This window comes from Quercus robur, chromosome 3 (assembly GCF_932294415.1).
Source record: "Quercus robur chromosome 3, dhQueRobu3.1, whole genome shotgun sequence".
NCBI lineage: Eukaryota > Viridiplantae > Streptophyta > Magnoliopsida > Fagales > Fagaceae > Quercus > Quercus robur.
This window is the reverse complement of record NC_065536.1, coordinates 17,787,241-17,804,923: the sequence shown is the minus strand read 5'-3', so window position 1 is coordinate 17,804,923 and position 17,683 is coordinate 17,787,241. Positions and strand designations below refer to the sequence as shown.

The window sequence follows — 17,683 nt, the reverse complement described above, 5'->3', positions numbered from 1 at the left end:
CTGCCCTTGTAAAATCTAACACTCTTAAGGATTCATCCTATAGTGCAGCAATCTTAGTAGACTAGCTCCAAGAACTATATCAATGCAATGCTAGATATCTCGCATTAGTGGTAAACTTGCAAGCAGCTCCTCTAGAAAAAGCTCCTCAAACTCCTTGATCAGTGGTTGTAATGCATTAGGTATCTCAGCAACCTTCTCCAACTCCCCATCCGTCACCACTACTGCATAAACCTGTTTCAACTCCTTACACTCTTTGTCAAACTCATCCTCATTATTGACTATGAGAAGGGATGGCTTCGCGTCCACTTTAGAAGCTTTGGGTACACTACTTTCATTAATAGGACCAAGGACAATTTTTCTACCATTTTTAAAGAACACATATACATTATCCTTACATTGATAAGTAACATCTACATCATACTGCCAAGGTCTACCCAATATTAAATGACATGCATCCATTTCAACAACATCACAAACTACTTCATCTACATAACATTTACTCATAGAAAAAGTGACACAACACTGTTGAGTGACAAGAGTTTTCGTACCTTTCTTAATCCAACCTATTTTGTATAGAGAAGGGTGTTTCTCTATCTTTAGCCCCAACTTGGCAACAAAACTCTTCGATGCAATATTCTTCATACTGCCATTGTTAATGATCAAATCACAAATCCTCTTAATAATGGTGCAACGTGCTTAGATGATCCTATTATGCTAATCAATGTATTTTATCCTTGGTGTAAGCAATAACCTCTGGATCACTAGGGATCTCCGTAATGGCACACCTTCTTCATCTTCTTGTATTTCATTGGGATCATAAGCATATGGATCAGCATCACTATACTCTTCTTCACCCTTCTATTCATCCTTCGCCTCGCCCTCTTCAGTAACCACCAGATTCAATACAACTCACTTAGGATAAGTACTAGATTGACGCCTTGGCTCCCCACACCTATAGCACTTATTTCCAGATGGCTTAACATAAGGGTTGTTATTTGCTATCGGCTGTATAATGGAACCTACTACTGCAACCTTGGACTAGCTGACACCACTATTCTCCCTAACCATAGGTTTTGATCATGGTGTAAACATGGGTTTTTTTCCTTAATTGGTTGTGGAATTGGATGACTATGAACTATAGTTGGAAAACTTCGAACCTGCCCGGAGATGTTGATATTATATTTTCTTTGCAAGTGTTACAACCTCAATTAAATAATATAAACTTTGAAAGGGTGCCCGATCTCGGATGGACACCCGCAACCCGTGTACAAATATGGATATTAGTTGATCTTTAGTCTCTTTCAGATCATTGCGATTTGCAAACTGGTCAAACTCTTCCATGTACTCATTAATTGTTCGGGTACCGTGTCTGTAATCCTAGTACTGTTTGAACAACTCCTACTGGTAATCTAGCAATAAGAACCTTTAGGCCATTAGCCTCTTCATCCTTTTCCATGATCGAATCTGAAGCTTTCTCTCATGGGTATGGTTTAACTAAACACAATCCCACTAGGCAGATGCTCTACCCATCAACTTATATGCAGATGCTTTACCTATTAACTTGTATGCAAATAAACACACCTGCTTGTCATCTGGAGTATCCATATAATCGAAAAACTTCTCAAACTCACTAACCCAAACCAGATACTCTTCAATGGAGACATTACCAATAAAGGATGGTAATTATACCTTCATACGATAGTCCCTCTACTCCTAATAATCTCGACGATTATCCCTTGTAGGACCATGATGATTCCCAAGGACTCCTTCTACATACTCTTCGTCCCCACAGGACCATTATCCCTCGTTATGGTATTACTACCTATTCCGATTTGGACCACAATAGGGAGGCCCACGTGCTCGGTTATCACATCACTCTTCATCATCACGATTAGGGTTTCAGGCAAGAAGGGCAACGAATGAATCCTGAATCCCACACAATTCTTGTTAGGTCTCTTCGCGAAACTATTAATTGTTTTCTCAAAATTTTTTAGTCTCTTCATGAAACTGGTAGAACTCAGCCCTAGTAAGGGTTAGGTTATTGACATCGTCATTGCTGTCATTGTTGCGGTGGTCACCGTCTCGCCAGTTAGCCATCAGACCAGGGTATGTCAAGGCTCTGATACCAACTAATGTTGCGGAAGCCTAAAAAAAGCACACACAATACTCTCTTTGATGGACAGAAACTAAACTGTTAGTTTTAGGGTAGTAAACCTCGAATCCACGAGGGATTCCTTGAATCTGTATTTTATTAATAATCTCCCTTGCCTGATGGCTACAAAACATATAAATACTAAGAAAGTAAAACCCTAGGACGATTAGGAAAACGTCTAAAACCCTAATTAGCACTAATTACGCGATTAGGTGACAAAATACCGAAATTTACCAAAAATGGCAAAACTAAGTTAAATGCAAAATCATAAACTACTGGCCTTAAGGGTCGTCCTAAAACAAACGAGGCCTTGTTCTAACTTTTGGGTAAAAAGTTATTAAAGAAACAAAAATTACTATAAACAGCAAAATCATAGTTTTCAGGGCCTAAATTGAGGAATTCGTCAATTTTAGAGGTCACCTCATAGCAAAGCAATGACTATTACTCAGAAAACCGTTTTGCTCTAGCCTACCAAATTTCATGCAATTCCAACTCTGGGGCCCATGATTTCTATTAATGCCTTTTTGCCTTGCGTGATGATTTCAGTCACGCGTAAGAGTCTAGAAAGGCCATAGCCGTTTGTTCTACATCACATCACATCACATGAATTCCTTGAAATTCTAGTATGATCGAGACTCGGTCCACAAAATTCTTGTATGATGCGATGTGCTCTTGGCACCCAAAACATGTTCCAATGATTCAGTTTGCTATGAGTGATAGAGCACTTGTCGATCTCGGTAGAATAAGTACTTACCGGTCTTAGTGAATTCATATAGTTTAATAATTTTAAGAGAGTGCTGATCTTCTAAAGTAGGTTTGGTGCTTTTCAAGTGATCAGATAGCAATGGTATCTCATATTTTATAGAATGCCAAAATTTTCCAGAATAATATTGTTTTTTATTTATTCCAAAGAATGATGGAATCAAGCACTATATATATATATATATTAAGAAATGATGGAATCATGCATAAATAGAAGATTTGGAACTAAAAGTATTTTGATTTATAGTTAGGAAATTACCTTTTCTTCGTCAAAACCGAAATTACCAAACAGTTTGTCAATGGAGTATGGTTGAAATTTTGTTGATGTTTCTGCTGTATTTTGAAAACATTAATAGGAATTTTTTGTAATCAATACAGTTATTTTTTTTTTAAATATTATTTTCTTTATTTTTAAGGTATGAGAATGGGTCAATATTTAACACCTATTTTGGATCCAGGCAGCCCATGCCATTATCCATATCCTTTTGGCTTTCCTTCCTAGCCTACACACACGCGCGCGCGCGCACACACACACACACACACATATATATATATATATATATATATATATATATTATAGCATAGTGAAATTCATCATCTGAAAATACTTGCTAACCCATTTATGAATATGTAGGTTGCCTTGGGGATTTGACTCTACCATGGGATCTTAGGCAAGTATGTATATGAGAGTATGTTCTTGATGGATGGAAATAGAGCAGTAAGGGAAGCAGGAAACTTCTATGGCATAAAATGTTACACTTTGGGTTATGCTAATGTTGAAAAAACAGGAGATAAGCTGAATCAGATTGAACAGGGAATAGGAAAGACATCGGTTGATTTCTTACAAAAAACAGAGAAAATGTTTCCTAGAGCATGTGAAGCAGTAAGGTTAAAGGAAAATGAAAACAAGATAGCTCAATTTGCATTCACTAAAGGTGGTCTAAGCTTTTATCTTATCTCATTTTAGCAAATATACACATGAGAAATTTCTGAACTGTCTCAATTTGGGGTTTGACAAAGAAAATGCAATACAATTTGACATATGATCTCATTAACTGGCCATTAAAGAGGCTAACATCAATTTTCAGCTCTAATCATAAGAAATATACAAGCTTAAATAGCTTGAGCAATAAACATAAACTCTGTACAAAAGTGTTAAGGTAATGCTTCAAAATCCAATAAAACTCCTTTTAATCTCTAGCAACTTGGATAAGGATTCTCTCATGGTAAAACGTTCTTTTGATGAATGAGCAGCACAAGACAATCCAACTCTCACCATTGCAGCCACACACTCCTCACCTCTGAAAGCACTGTTGTTGCTGCTGCTGCTGCTGCCCTCTCCACTAATAGAATAACTAGCACTGCTGCTTCGAGTTAAAGATACAATATCCTTGAAAAGCCTTGGATCGGTAATATCCAAGATCTTACTCTGGTGCACTTCAGATACGAACTTGTTTAGGCTTAAACCTTCCTGGAACATCCTATCTGTGGGCTTCTTTACAATGATCATCTCAAGCAGCAGAATTCCAAAACTGTAGACATCCCCACTAGTTGAAGCCTTTCCACCCAAGCCATACTCTACAAAAGAATTCAGGATATTAGGATCAAGAAATTATGAAAGCCTAAAGAAAAAATGTAGGAAACACAGTGTTAAATTTTCCATTGTCTTCCTTTCTAATACATTCTTTGGGGTCAAATATAGCAAGAGAGGTAGAGTAAAAACATGGTCAGAACTTGAAACCAGTTGGGCTGATACTATGATAAATTATAATTTGTCCTAAAAGCTTAATATATTAGGAAATGGTGAATTCAATCATCAATTCCTTTCAAGTTTCATACAATAAGATTTACATACCTGGAGCAATGTAACCAATTGAGCCTTTTAGTCCAATTGTGCTATTCTCATTCCGCAATGAATCATGAGAGAGAAACCTTGCTAACCCAAAATCTCCAACATGAGCAGTCATATCTTCATCCAAAAGCACATTTCCGGGTTTCAAATCACAATGTACTACTGGTGGATCACAGTCATGATGTAGGTAATCTAAGGCAGTAGCTACATCAATGGCAATATTCAGTCTCTGGGTTAAAGTCAGAGTTGATCCGCACTCAACATCATCTGGATACAACCACTTATCCAAGTTACCATTAGACATGAATTCCATAATCAAACCCTTGAATGCAGCTCCTGTATGATCAATGCTAGAGCAAGAAGTGAACACCTTAACAAGGTTCCGATGCCGGATGTTTCTTAGAGCTTCACATTCTGCATCAAAACTCTTGGAAGCTTTACTTTGTGTCAAGTCTAGAACCTTCACTGCAACTGTGGTCTGGGTTCCATTCTCACCAGTACTTAAAACAGCTCTATAAACAGACCCAAACGCTCCCTTCCCTAACAAATTTTCTGTGGCAAACCCATTTGTACCAAGCTGGATTTCTGAGTAAGATAGCCTTGGGGGTAAACCCTTGACTACAGATGAAGTTCCATTGTTTCTTATCTTGCTCTTCTTTTTGGTGACTAGTGCCCACACTAAACACAATGCACAGACAAGCACAATGATAGCAGAAATTGGAATAGTGACTTTGAGTACTAAATGAGAATTTGACACCTTTTTTGTGACACAAGTAGTGACTCTTAGCTTTTCTGCAGCATCATGGTCAAATGCACAGAGCCTGGAGTTTCCCTGGAGAGAATCCCAGCTGATGTTTGCAAAGACACCATTTGTTGGTACTTCTCCTTCGAAGCTGTTGAAAGACAAATTTAACATCTGCAAAACTTGAAGGTTCTGCAACTCTTTGGGGATTAGGCCTGAAAGATTGTTGGAAGAAAGATCCAAGCTCTCCAGTGCTGCTAGATTTTCCAGTGACTTCGGTATTGAGCCAATTATCTTGTTTCTAGCAATGTTGAGACTGCGCAAACTTGAGTATCTCTGGGTTATTGCTGGAATATTTCCGGACAACTGGTTTCCAGAAACATCCATGAATTCAAGCTGTCTCAAATTGCCAAATTTGTCAGGTAGAGAACTGATCAAAGAGTTATTTGCCAATTGCAAAAAGTTCAAATCAGGAAGCTCAAAAATTTGGTTTGGAATGCTCCCATTGAGCCCAGTCTGTGCTAGATAAAGTATCTTTAATTGCTGGCAAGTTGCTAAACTCATAGGAATTCTACCAGATAACTGGTTGTTTCCCATATTGAGCAGATATAGTTGTGTAAGATTGCTAAAGATATCTGGAATTTCTCCAGAGAAGAGGTTTTCATGTACCATAAGTCTTTGTAGTTTCTGAAGCTTTCCAATGGACTTTGGTATTTGGCCCTTGAATGAGTTTTGTTGAATTGATAAGGCTACAAGGTTTTGGTACCTCTCAAATCCTTGAGGGAAGCTACCAGTCAACAAATTATCATCAATACAAAATTCTTGGAGTTTGACTGAGAGATTTGCAGCAGAACTGGGAAGTTCACCAGATAATTGGTTGGAATTGAGAAAGATATCTTCTAACTGGGTACAGTTAGTGAGGGAATCAAATACTTGAAAATTCAGCTCTGTTGTAGAAGATAATTTGTTTGAGCCAAGGAATAATTTTACAAGATTTTTCAAGTTACCAAGTAAAGGAATAGGCCCTGTGAAATTATTTGAAGAGAGATCAAGGAATTCAATATGTGAAGCATTGGATAAAGAAGTTGGCATTGGTCCTTCCAGACCATTGCGCCCCAAGTAGAGTTCCCTTATGTTGGGAAGGGTAAGACCTATATTGGAGGGCAGCTTTCCAACAAGCCTGTTTTGTGTAAGGGATAAGTACTCTAATGAGGATATGTTGAAAATAGAAAAGGGTATCTCACCACTTAATTGATTCTCCGAGAGTTGAAGCATGACAAGATTATGTAGACGACCCAACTCATTTGGAATTTTACCAGATATGTTGGTTCTTGCTATGCTGAGATTGGTGATAGTGGAGAGATTGCCAAAAGTAGAGGGGATTGCACCAGTAAGATTGTTCATGGACACATCAAGGATTTTCAGTCTAGGAAGTTGGCCTAGTTCACTAGGAAGGAGACCGGTAAGTTTGTTGTTCTCAAAACTCATCTGTTCAAGCATAAGACAATCAGATAGACTAACAGGAATGGTGCCACTGATGTTGTTTGTTGCGAGAATTATACGCTGAAGGCTAGTAAGACGGGAAAGCTCAGAAGGAATTTGACCAAAAAAAGAGTTGTTATAAAGGTTTAGAGTCTTAAGTGAAGTGAGATTGGAGAGCTGAGGAGGAATATTGCCAAAGAGCGCAAGATTTGTAAGGCTTAGTGATTGGACTTGTGTTCCATTGCTGGTGCAGTTCACACCAAACCAAGTACAATGAGATGAACTTATGTTCCATCCAGAGAGAGCATTCTGAGGATCAGAAACTAAGGATTTGAAAGCTAGAAGGGCTTCTCTGTCAGTGCTGGAGTCAATGCCTCCCACCATTTTCATGCTATAACTTGCAATGATTTGAAAGAGGGAAAGAAGCAATAAGAAACGGAAATGCTTCATATTTTAATGTATGAAAGAACAATGTGTTCCCTCTCAGAACATAGGGACTAAAAATGTAGAAAATAATATTTGTGCACAAATGGTAGGCAATGTCTGTTCAACCATTGGTAAGCGCAGTCCCTTCATATATTTTTCATAAAAAGCAGAAGCAAGTAGACATAACTTTGTTATGATTATTGATATTTTTCTCCCTAACAAAAATTGAATTTTCAAACTGCAGCTCACATTTGACTTTGGATTTTGGAAAGGGTTATTAGGTCTAGTCATAACTCACGAGTCATGATACATTAGATGGATATCATTTGTTACACATAAGTAAACGGTAAACAATAAACATTGCATTCGAGTCAAGGTCGGTGTTTATTAGTGTCGGAGTCTATGCAACTTTGGAAGTTACCGTTAGACAGTGGCGGCGCCACGTACAGGTCAGGGTGTTCCCAGGAACACCCTGACCTGAAAAAAATTTAAAAAAAAAAAAAAATTTATATTTAATCCATGTTAGGAACACCCTCAATCCAAAATTAGGAACACCCTCAATCACAAAATTAGTAATACCCTCAAATTAAATAATAATAAAAAAAATTATCTATTCTACTTTCAAAAAAAAAAAAAAAACCCAAAAAAAATTGAACTAAAATCTGGAAAAAAAAAAAAAATTTGGTAACAGGGCTAAGCCCACTGCCCACGGCAAGCCAAGCCCACGGCACGGCAAGCCCGGAAAGCCCAACGTAATACGGAGGTAGCAAATTCTCACCCAAAAAAAAAATAAAATTACAGAGCAAATTAGAAATCAAACCGCGGTCACGTCGTTGGCAGAGATCAATACAGTCTATACTCTATACAAAGCAAAAGCAAACCAAACCCCATTACCCAACACTGCAATACAGAGGTGTTTATCAAAAAAAAAAAAAAAAAAAACCAAATACAGAGCAAACCAAACCCCAAACCCAGAGCAGACCAAACCCACGGTGGCGCCGCCTCTGCTCGCAAGCACAGCTCGCTCCGTGACCTCCGTCGCTCGTCGTCTTCGTCTAGTCGTCGTCGCTCGCTCGCTCGCCCGTCGTCGTCGCTCGTTGCTTTCCCGCCACCGTCGCTTACCCGTCGTCGCAGATCGCAGATTGGTCTCACCGTCTCAACTGCTCCGGTGCTCGGCCAGTCGGCCTCAAGGTATTTCTCTCTTTTTCTCTCTGACTCAGTGACTCTCTCTCAGTCTCTCAGTCTCTCTCTCTCTCTGCTCTCTCTCAAACTGAAATGAAAAGTATGAAATTAAAATGTCTGATGTCTCTCTCTCTATTTATTCTATTCTCTAGCTCAATATCTCTCTCTCTCTCTCTTTTGAACTGTAAGATTCTGATTGGCTAGGCTGCCGAATCTCTACTCACTTTTTTTTTTTTTTTTTTTTGGAACCAATCTTTACTCTTTACTTTATTTTGCTTTTTGTCTGTTTTTTGGCTTTATCTTAGCTTTATCTTATTCGTTGCTTTTGCCTATTGGTCAGTGACTCAGTGTGTGTTGGTGTTGGTGAAATATTGATCAGTAATATTGTGATTGTGAAATTTTCTGATTGGCAGGTTATGATTGGTGATGGTTTGTGCTTGTCTGTTGAGTGGGGTAGGGATAGATGGGCTGATGGGCAGTGGGCACATGGGACCGGATAGTAAATAATAATTAAAGCAGTGTAATGTGTTGCACATTACACTGTTTTTATAATGCTGCACATGGGATGTATAATGTTTAGCTCTTTTAGTGTAATGTGCACAAAGAACTAAACAATATAACAAATTAAAACAATATAATTAATAACAAACAAATTAAAGTAATATAGTTTATTGTTACACTAAACAACAATAATTAAAACAGTATAATTAATTAATACATTATAAAAGACAAATAAATTAAATTATGTTAGGCTAAATAATAATTAATAATTTTATAATTAATGAAACAATAATGTAACAAATTATAGTTTATAAAAGGCAAACAAATTAATGAAACAACTAAATAACAATAATTAATAATTTTATTAATATTTCAAATAAACTTATAGTTTATTGTTTATTCTTTTGCTAGAATTTTTTGAGGGTATAATAAACTTATAATTTCATTAATAATTTTTTCAAATAAACTTATAATTTTTTGATTGTTGTTGTTGTCAATATATAAAATTTTCTTTTTATTAGATTGTGTAATTTATGCTTATAGAGGAACACCCTGAAAAAATTTCCTGGAGTCGCCACTGCCGTTAGAATATTCTTTTTCAAGCGGGCTTGAAAGTAACGCGTATAAGCCTCATCCAATGGAGTCCATGCTCACAAAAAGAAAAAAATAATTAGCATGTGATTGTACTTTGAACTCCCAACTCAGTCATTAGGAGTTTAGGGCCTGTTTGGGTAAGGAATTTTCGTCACTCAATTTCCATCACTCATCACTCATCACTCATAACTCATAACTCATCACTCATCACTCATCACTCATTTTTTCACACTCATTTGGCAACATCACTTTTATTTTCATCACTCAATTTTTTCACACTATTCATGGGTCCCACACCTGTCAGTCAGTACAGTAGTTTTTTTTTTTTTTTTTTTATTAATACCCAACTCACCGAAGCTTAAAAAAAAAAAAAAAAAAAAAAAAACAAAACCGAACAGCCAACCCAGGAAAAGAAAAAGAAAAAAAAATAAAAAAAAAAAAAGAACAACGCCAACCCAGAAAAGAAAAAAAAAAAAAAAAAAAAAAACTGAACGGCCAACCCAGGAAAAGAAAAAGAAAAAAAAAAAAAAAAACAGCCAACGCCAACCCAGAAAAAAAAAAAAAAAAAAAAAAAAAAAAAAAAAAAAAAAAAACTGAACGGCCAACCCAGGAAAAGAAAAAAAAAAAAAGTCAAAAGGTGGTCAAAAGTTGCGGCTGTGGGTCCCTCATGTGTGTTTATTTACGGAAATGCCATTGAGTTATGAGTTATGGAAACTGAAAACAGCCTTTTGTTGTTTTCAGTTTCCATAACTCATAACTCAAAAATCAGAGAATTGAGTGATGGAAATAGAGTTATGGAAACAGAGTTATCGTTTGGCCAAACAACCTTTTTACTATGGGTCCCACCATTTTTGAGTTATGAGTTATGGAAACAGAGAATTGAGTTATCAAAAAACTCAATCCAAACGGCCCCTTAATATCTTAAAAGTTTGTCTCGGTTTTTAACACCGATAAAAATAAAATCAATATGAGAGTCTAGTGGTCAAGCACATTAGGCAAGATGCATTAGTATTGTGATTGACGGAACCATCTCGCACACAATGGAAAGCTCTTAGGATTCCAACTTTTTAGGAGTAATAGTTTAATAGCTTATCATGATTTTTAGATGAATACCATTTAGTAAGAAAGAGGTCATAACTTAGAATTAGGCATACCGCATTAGCATTTGGACTTTTGAATTTTTGATATATTTGAAGGGAAATTTTGACATCAGCATACTTTTCATTAATAAGGTTATAGGACTAATCATTATTATTCTTAAAAATAAAATACCATTAACTAGTCAACAACGTTCGTCGCTGAGCTGAGTCGCTGTCCCTTGTTTTTTAGAGTTGAAAAAAATAAATAAATAAAATAGGTGACGGTCAAGGCTTTGAAGCTTTTGATATTAAAATGTCTTATGTCTCTACGCGGTGCAACTTCTTGTCCCTGCTTTGACTCGGTGAGTAAAAAAGTATAGATGGCGCCATGGCGGTCATATGCTGCCGCTGGTGATGGTGAATTTAATTAAATAAGCTTCCTTTATTGTGGTTATATGTTGTTATAATTCTTTTATGATAAAAGTTAATTGATGGCTATTTGTTTAAATTTTATTTTTAGAAATTTTTGATAGGAAAAGAAAAAATTAAGTGATTTTTTTTAGAATTTTTTATATTTTCAATGAAATTGGTATTAAAACTTTGGATTTTTTTTGCTATTTGGGCTGCTTTTCCAAACAAATTTATTATGTAACAAGTTTGCAAACTAGTTGGTCAAGTACTGTTGCGGGCTACAGATTGGGGTCACTCATCCTTGGTGAAATTGTAAAAGATACAGTTTCTATTGTAGGTTTGCTTAGAACCTTTTCTTTCTCTCACACTAGGCGACAGGGCAATTGTACAGCCTATGTTTTGGCCAAGAGAGCAATTGTTTCTTTTCATTTATTAGTCTGAATGGAGCATGTTCCACCACACATTAGTCCATTTGTAATTTCTGATTTGCCAATTACTTAATAAGATCGTTCAAAATTGATTCTCAAAAAAAAAAAGTATCATTTCGAGTCTCTAAGCATGCGTTTGGATTGGGTGTTTTGCCCAATTCGTGCATTCAGCGTTTTTTTAATGGGTCCCATAGGTATTGTTCACGTACCACCAAATTCAGCAAAACACAAATTTTTAGGTAAATTTGGGTCCCACAACACTATTCACACCTTTAAAAATTATTTTATTACAATGTTTTCAGCAATAAATTTCCAGCAAATAAATGGTATCCAAACACACCCTAAAACTCAATTTCATTGATGGAAATCGAGTCTCTAAGAGTCTAAGACTCAAGTTCTAGGAGATAGCAAAACCTTATGTGGAAAAAATCACACGTGGAGCTTGAGTCCTATCCTTATAGAAACATAACTAGTACTGCAAAGTACAAGCAAAAGGTTGGAGAAGGACTTGGAAAGACCAAAGTTGTAGCCAAAGTTGTGGCTTAAGCCGTGAAGAAGGTGAAGGAAGGGACTACCTTGGGCTTTCATTGGATCAAGGACAAGTATCACAAGACTACCCAAAAGAATAAACAATCCTCCTATGTATTTCTTTCTTTAAGGAAGACTCGAGTTACACTTGGGATTTTTTCCACATCAAGTTTTGCTATTTTCTAAAACTCAAGCCTTAAAGACTCAATTTCCATCTGTGAAATTGAGTCATAGAGACTTGAGATGCTACTTAACTAATTAGCCTGCATACTTGTCACATAACGATACCAAAGAGGAAAAAAAAATCGCAAAACTTTCCTAAAATAGTATAATAATAAATGTTCTAAGTGCATACGTTAACCAGACCCGTCTTTTATATACTTGCCAATACTCTGTAGGTCAAGTGGCATCCAAATCTTTATAGAATTGTAAACAAGTCGAACTGAGTTCAATAGTAAAAGTTCAAGCTTACTCATCAATATATTACTAAAAGCTGAAGCGTAGCGTTTAATGCTGCTGCGCTCACGTTGAGCCACGTCAACGTCCACGTCATCATCTTTTCTTTTCTTTTTTTTCTTTTTTTTTTTCCATTTTCTTATAATTATTTATAATTTTTTTTTATTTCATATTTACACTTCTCTAACCTTTCTTCCTCCCTTACCTTTTCATCTCCCCACTACTTCTCTAACCTTTCTCCTTCTCTCATTCTCTCACCTTCTTATCTCCCCACTACTCTCTACATTAATATCATTCTTCATCTTTCCCTTCATCTTCCTCTATTTTTGTCTCTTCTTATTCACACTTTCTTACTATAAATTTGTCACTATCTCATTCATTCCATGCATAGTTTTTCCTTACAAAAAAAAGGTTCTCTCTCTCTCTCTCTCTCTCTCTCACACACACACACACAATTTTTGAGTGGATTTTTATTTTTTATTTTTCTTACATCTTCGCTTTAGGTTGATAATTTTTTATATTCTTTAATCTACTTTAGGTTAATGCGATTCAGTTCTCTCTCTCTCTCTCTCTCTCTTTGATTGTTAAATGTTATCCTATTGCATTATAAAGGATTAAATATAAAAATATAATATTATTCTAATACATAGCATGATTTGGATAATTTAATTTGGTAGCTACTGTAATTTGATAGCATGATTTTTATAGTGCTCAATTTAGATGTTAAACTATGAGACTTTAATCATTTTTGTTTATTTTTTAATCCTTTGTGGTAGACAAAGTACTCTATAATGCAATTTATTTAGAGAAAAGCAAAGGTTGGCTAAACAAAAGTTATTGGATGAGAGACAAATTTTATCTTTCGCAATTTTACTTTAATTATTATTATTATTATTTTATAACAATGCATATATAAAAATTTAATTCTTAGATTTTGCTAATAATTGATTATTTGATAATATGTTTTGGGTGGACGAAATTACAATTTCCGCAAAGAAAATAACCTTAGTAGATTATAAATAACAATTTTTTTTCCTAATTGGTTCAATTAATCATAGTTAAGTTTTATTAATTTTTTTAGTTACTTTTTTCAGTGTTTTGGATTGTAGGCAGAAAAAATAAGTTTGAGAAAGTTTGTTTAAAACTAAAAGAATAATTTCTAAATTTTATTTTCTTTTTAATGATTCACAAAATGTTATAAATAACTTTTATTAAAAAATAAATATTTTCGTTAAATTGCCTTTTGAATTTTTGAGAAAAATTGTATTTTTTTTCATTTTAGTACGACAAAAATTATTAAATTTATGATTTATGATTGTTTCTAAATTACATTTATGATTATTCTTATAATGAATAAAAATATAATTACAAAATACATTACTCTTTATTAAATTAGTTTAAATTGTATAAAAAAAATTTAATAAAACTACCATAAAAATAATTATCATGCGCAACGCGCAGGTTTGTGGCTAATCTATATATATATATATATATATATATATATATAACCGAAACCTTTGGAGCTCCCACAATTTTCCACGTCATCACTATTTTCTTTTTCTTTTTATTTTAGATTCTTTTTATTTTAGATTCTTTTTATTTTTGGTTCAATTTTCCACGTCATCACTATTTTCTTTTTCTTTTTCTTTTTATTTTGGATTCTTTTTATTTTTGGTTTTATATCTTATCAAGTATTACAATAGTTTAGTTTAAATAAAATTCTATTAGATATATGTTTCAAAAGCTTGAAAATAGCCTTTGGAGCTCCCACAATTTTCCACGTCATCACTATTTTCTTTTTCTTTTTATTTTAGATTCTTTTTATTTTTGGTTTTATATCTTATCAAGTATTACAATAGTTTAGTTTAAATAAAATTCTATTAGATATATGTTTCAAAAGCTTGAAAATTCTATTTCAACTAAAATTCTATAAAAAAATTTTCACAAATATAAACTTCTGCCAAGGTCGAAACCATTCATACTCACTCAAATTTTCACAAAGAAAACACACATATCAAATTGAAGCCATAGCAGGAAGCAAGTTGATTCTTCAACAAGAACAAATCCTGTAGTACAAAGGCCACCTAATTGCTTTTAGTTTTGAACTCGATTGTCTTATTAACAACAAAGTCTATGAATTGCAGTAATGGACAGCCGTCCACAAATAACATCCACGCAAGGGCTTGATGTTCTTCTTAATTATCTCATATAATTCTAGGAATTATTTTATTTAATTTTTTTTGGAATTAATATATTTAGATGGTTGGCATAGCAGACAACGTAAAAACAATTTTATGTTATTTATGTTGCCTTCTGCATAACCCTAAATCAATGTTGAAATGTTGTGTTTTACAACTATCTGATCTTGGTAACCAAACCTTGCACCTATGATTGTTTATGATTATTTTTGTTCACTGTTTGTAGTTTAAACCCATTAAAACTTATTGGCTGATGGTATTTCATGGTTTTTTTTTTCCCTTTACTTTTACTTTCAAGGTTGCTAGGAACACAACCTAACATGTGATTTTTTTTCATTGTTTAAAGTTTAGATCCATTAAAATTTAAAACTAATTACTTTATAGGTTCATGTACTTTTTTCTTCTTATTTTTCTCTTTTGAATAGTCATATATTTTGTGTTAGTTTTTGCAATATTTGAACATGTTTAGCAGATTTCAACAACTATACCATGTATTATTCTTTTGAAGGTAATCAATTTTTCTTTTATATTTCTCTATTATAAAATCATATACATATATATATATATATATATATATATAGTTTTGTTTCAATAATTTATAGGATGTAAATCTTATGATTCCTTAATATTTTTTGACCTTTTGGAAGTTTTAACATCTGATTTTTTGAGTTATATTTTTGTAATATCCAAAACTATCTGGAAAATTTCAATAATTATAACCATGAATTATTATTTTGAGTGTAACAAATTTTTCTCTTATATTTCTCTGTTGTGTAGTCACACACACATATATTTTTATAATTTTTAAGCTCTTAATCTTTTGATTCTTTTCAATAGTTATAAGTTTATAGTCATGAACTATTCTTTAATATTTTTCGTAATTCATTGCACGTTCAAACAATGACTTCTTTATCAAATTGTAACACAAATTGAAGTTATACAAGAGCAATTCATGCAATAATATAGTTTCTTAATCAATTTAAAATTTTATAAAATCAATTTAGTTTACCACATAAATAGGTAGGTTCCCGTGCATAGCACGGGTTGGCGACTAGTTTTATTTAATTTGGAGTACAAGTCAATCTCGAGCTTATCACCAAAAAAGATTATGTGTTCAAGTTTAGTTCTTTTTTTTTTTTTTTTTTTTGGTTGAACATGCTCGAGTTTGTTCACATTCAACAAGTGTGTGTGTGTATATATATATATATATATGTGTGTATATTTTGTTATGGAATAAAGAGCTTGTCATTGAATCTCACGTTATTACATATGCTAAAAAGATTTTTTTTTTTTTTCTTTATTAAAATTCTCAAAGAGAAATGAAATCACATGAAGTAGAAATTTATCAACTCGCACTCCTTCAAATAGAAATAAAATCACATGAAGTAAATGAGGTAGAGATTAAATCACAGGAATCCATTGAATATATATGTTTGACATATTACAATTCCAGTCGATCACGGCGGAGGTGAGCCTTTTGACTCCGTCAAGCAGTTTGAGTCGAAGGGAAATCTAGAATTAAGAAAATTCATATATATTAGGTGTTTTCTTTTCTGATGTAACATTCTTCCTTGTCGTGTTTGACTAGTCCAAAATTCATAGCTAGAGGAAAAATTAGTTCCAAAACCTTTCTCTATAAGTAGATATAATGATCTTTCTAAAACGATCCATTCTCATCCTCACTCAGCTTCTAATAACCTTGGCTTGAGTTTCTCCTCCCGTCATCGATCTTATAATAATATCAGTAAACAAAATCATGTCCTCCACCGCCTTCAAAGTGTTGGCAATGACCATTATTTTAGCACTGGTGTTGCTCGTGTCCTGTGGTGCAATAATTCATGATGATGCAACAACAAATTTCAAACTCGGTCTGTAGAAACCTTTCTTGGATATATTGTTTTAAATAATTTTTCTGTTGTGCAAAAATGTACTTCATTTGCTATCTAAGACTATATTATCACTTTGAATATTTCTTCTTCTTTGCTCTCTCATTTAACTTTATATGAAATCTGATTTTTCCAAAACTTTTTTTCACTTTTTTCTCATAATAAGAGTGCATGATTTAATTCATGAACTCTTTGAATACATATGTGTGTGGTTAGTAAGAACTAAGCTTGATCAAAAGCATGTTGTAATTATATATCTTATAGAACAGATTATAGATGCATGGTTTATATGTTGCAGGACGAAGACTTCTTGCCGATTATAACATGCCTATGCCTACCTATCAACCAATTGGAGGAGGAGGCTATGTTGCCCCAACGCACCCATAATTGCTGAGAGAGTATAGAGACTGATCAGCTGGTTCTTGAACAAATTAGAGGCAAAAGATCTATGCTATTTACTATTTGAAGACAAATCTATCAGATATTGTATTTGTATATGCATGCTAATGCTATGTTATATATGTCTGATGCCTAAATAAGATATTATTAAGGCTTCAGATTCTGATCATAGTATATGCATAAAATATGTTTGAATAAAACTGTTAGTTGGGAAATAAAATGTACTCATATCATATGTGAGGATTCGTGTGGCATTGTAATACTAAAATATTAAAGTGAATACATACAGTTGAATATTTTCAACGAAATTCTTTCAAAATTTTCCCACTAAATTTTCTTGTTTGGTTTACTGGGCTGACCCTCAGTCCTCGGCCGGGGGCCTATGGTGTTGGGCTTGGGTCCTCCAAGGTTGGGCCTCGACCCTCTCCATGGGTATTTATTCCACTATTGCTGCCGATAAATGAAGTGCAACTTCTTTGTTTGAAGCTTTTCCTTATCTATGTATGTATAATGCTTTTATTATGTTTTAATTAGAAATTATCACACAGGAGATACAAATTGAGTGTATTTAGCGTGCATTTAGGATTAGATTATATGCTAACTCT

General features: G+C 34.0%; 1 protein-coding gene and 1 long non-coding RNA gene across 2 annotated transcripts; one reads left to right on the top strand and one right to left on the bottom strand.

Moving 5' to 3' along the window:
• Positions 1-3,926: 3,926 nt before the first annotated feature.
• Positions 3,927-7,518, bottom strand: LOC126717324 (probable LRR receptor-like serine/threonine-protein kinase At3g47570). The gene is made up of 2 exons (XM_050418917.1): positions 4,770-7,518; positions 3,927-4,492 (listed from the first exon to the last, which is right to left on the bottom strand). Exons 1-2 carry the CDS (start codon positions 7,438-7,440, stop codon positions 4,083-4,085), a joined length of 3,081 nt encoding a protein of 1,026 aa, XP_050274874.1. The 5' UTR covers positions 7,441-7,518; the 3' UTR covers positions 3,927-4,082.
• An 8,941-nt stretch (positions 7,519-16,459) lies between these two features.
• Positions 16,460-17,411, top strand: LOC126717325 (uncharacterized). The gene is made up of 2 exons (XR_007652522.1): positions 16,460-16,661; positions 16,978-17,411. It is a non-coding gene; the product is annotated as an uncharacterized LOC126717325 (long non-coding RNA).
• Positions 17,412-17,683: the final 272 nt, after the last annotated feature.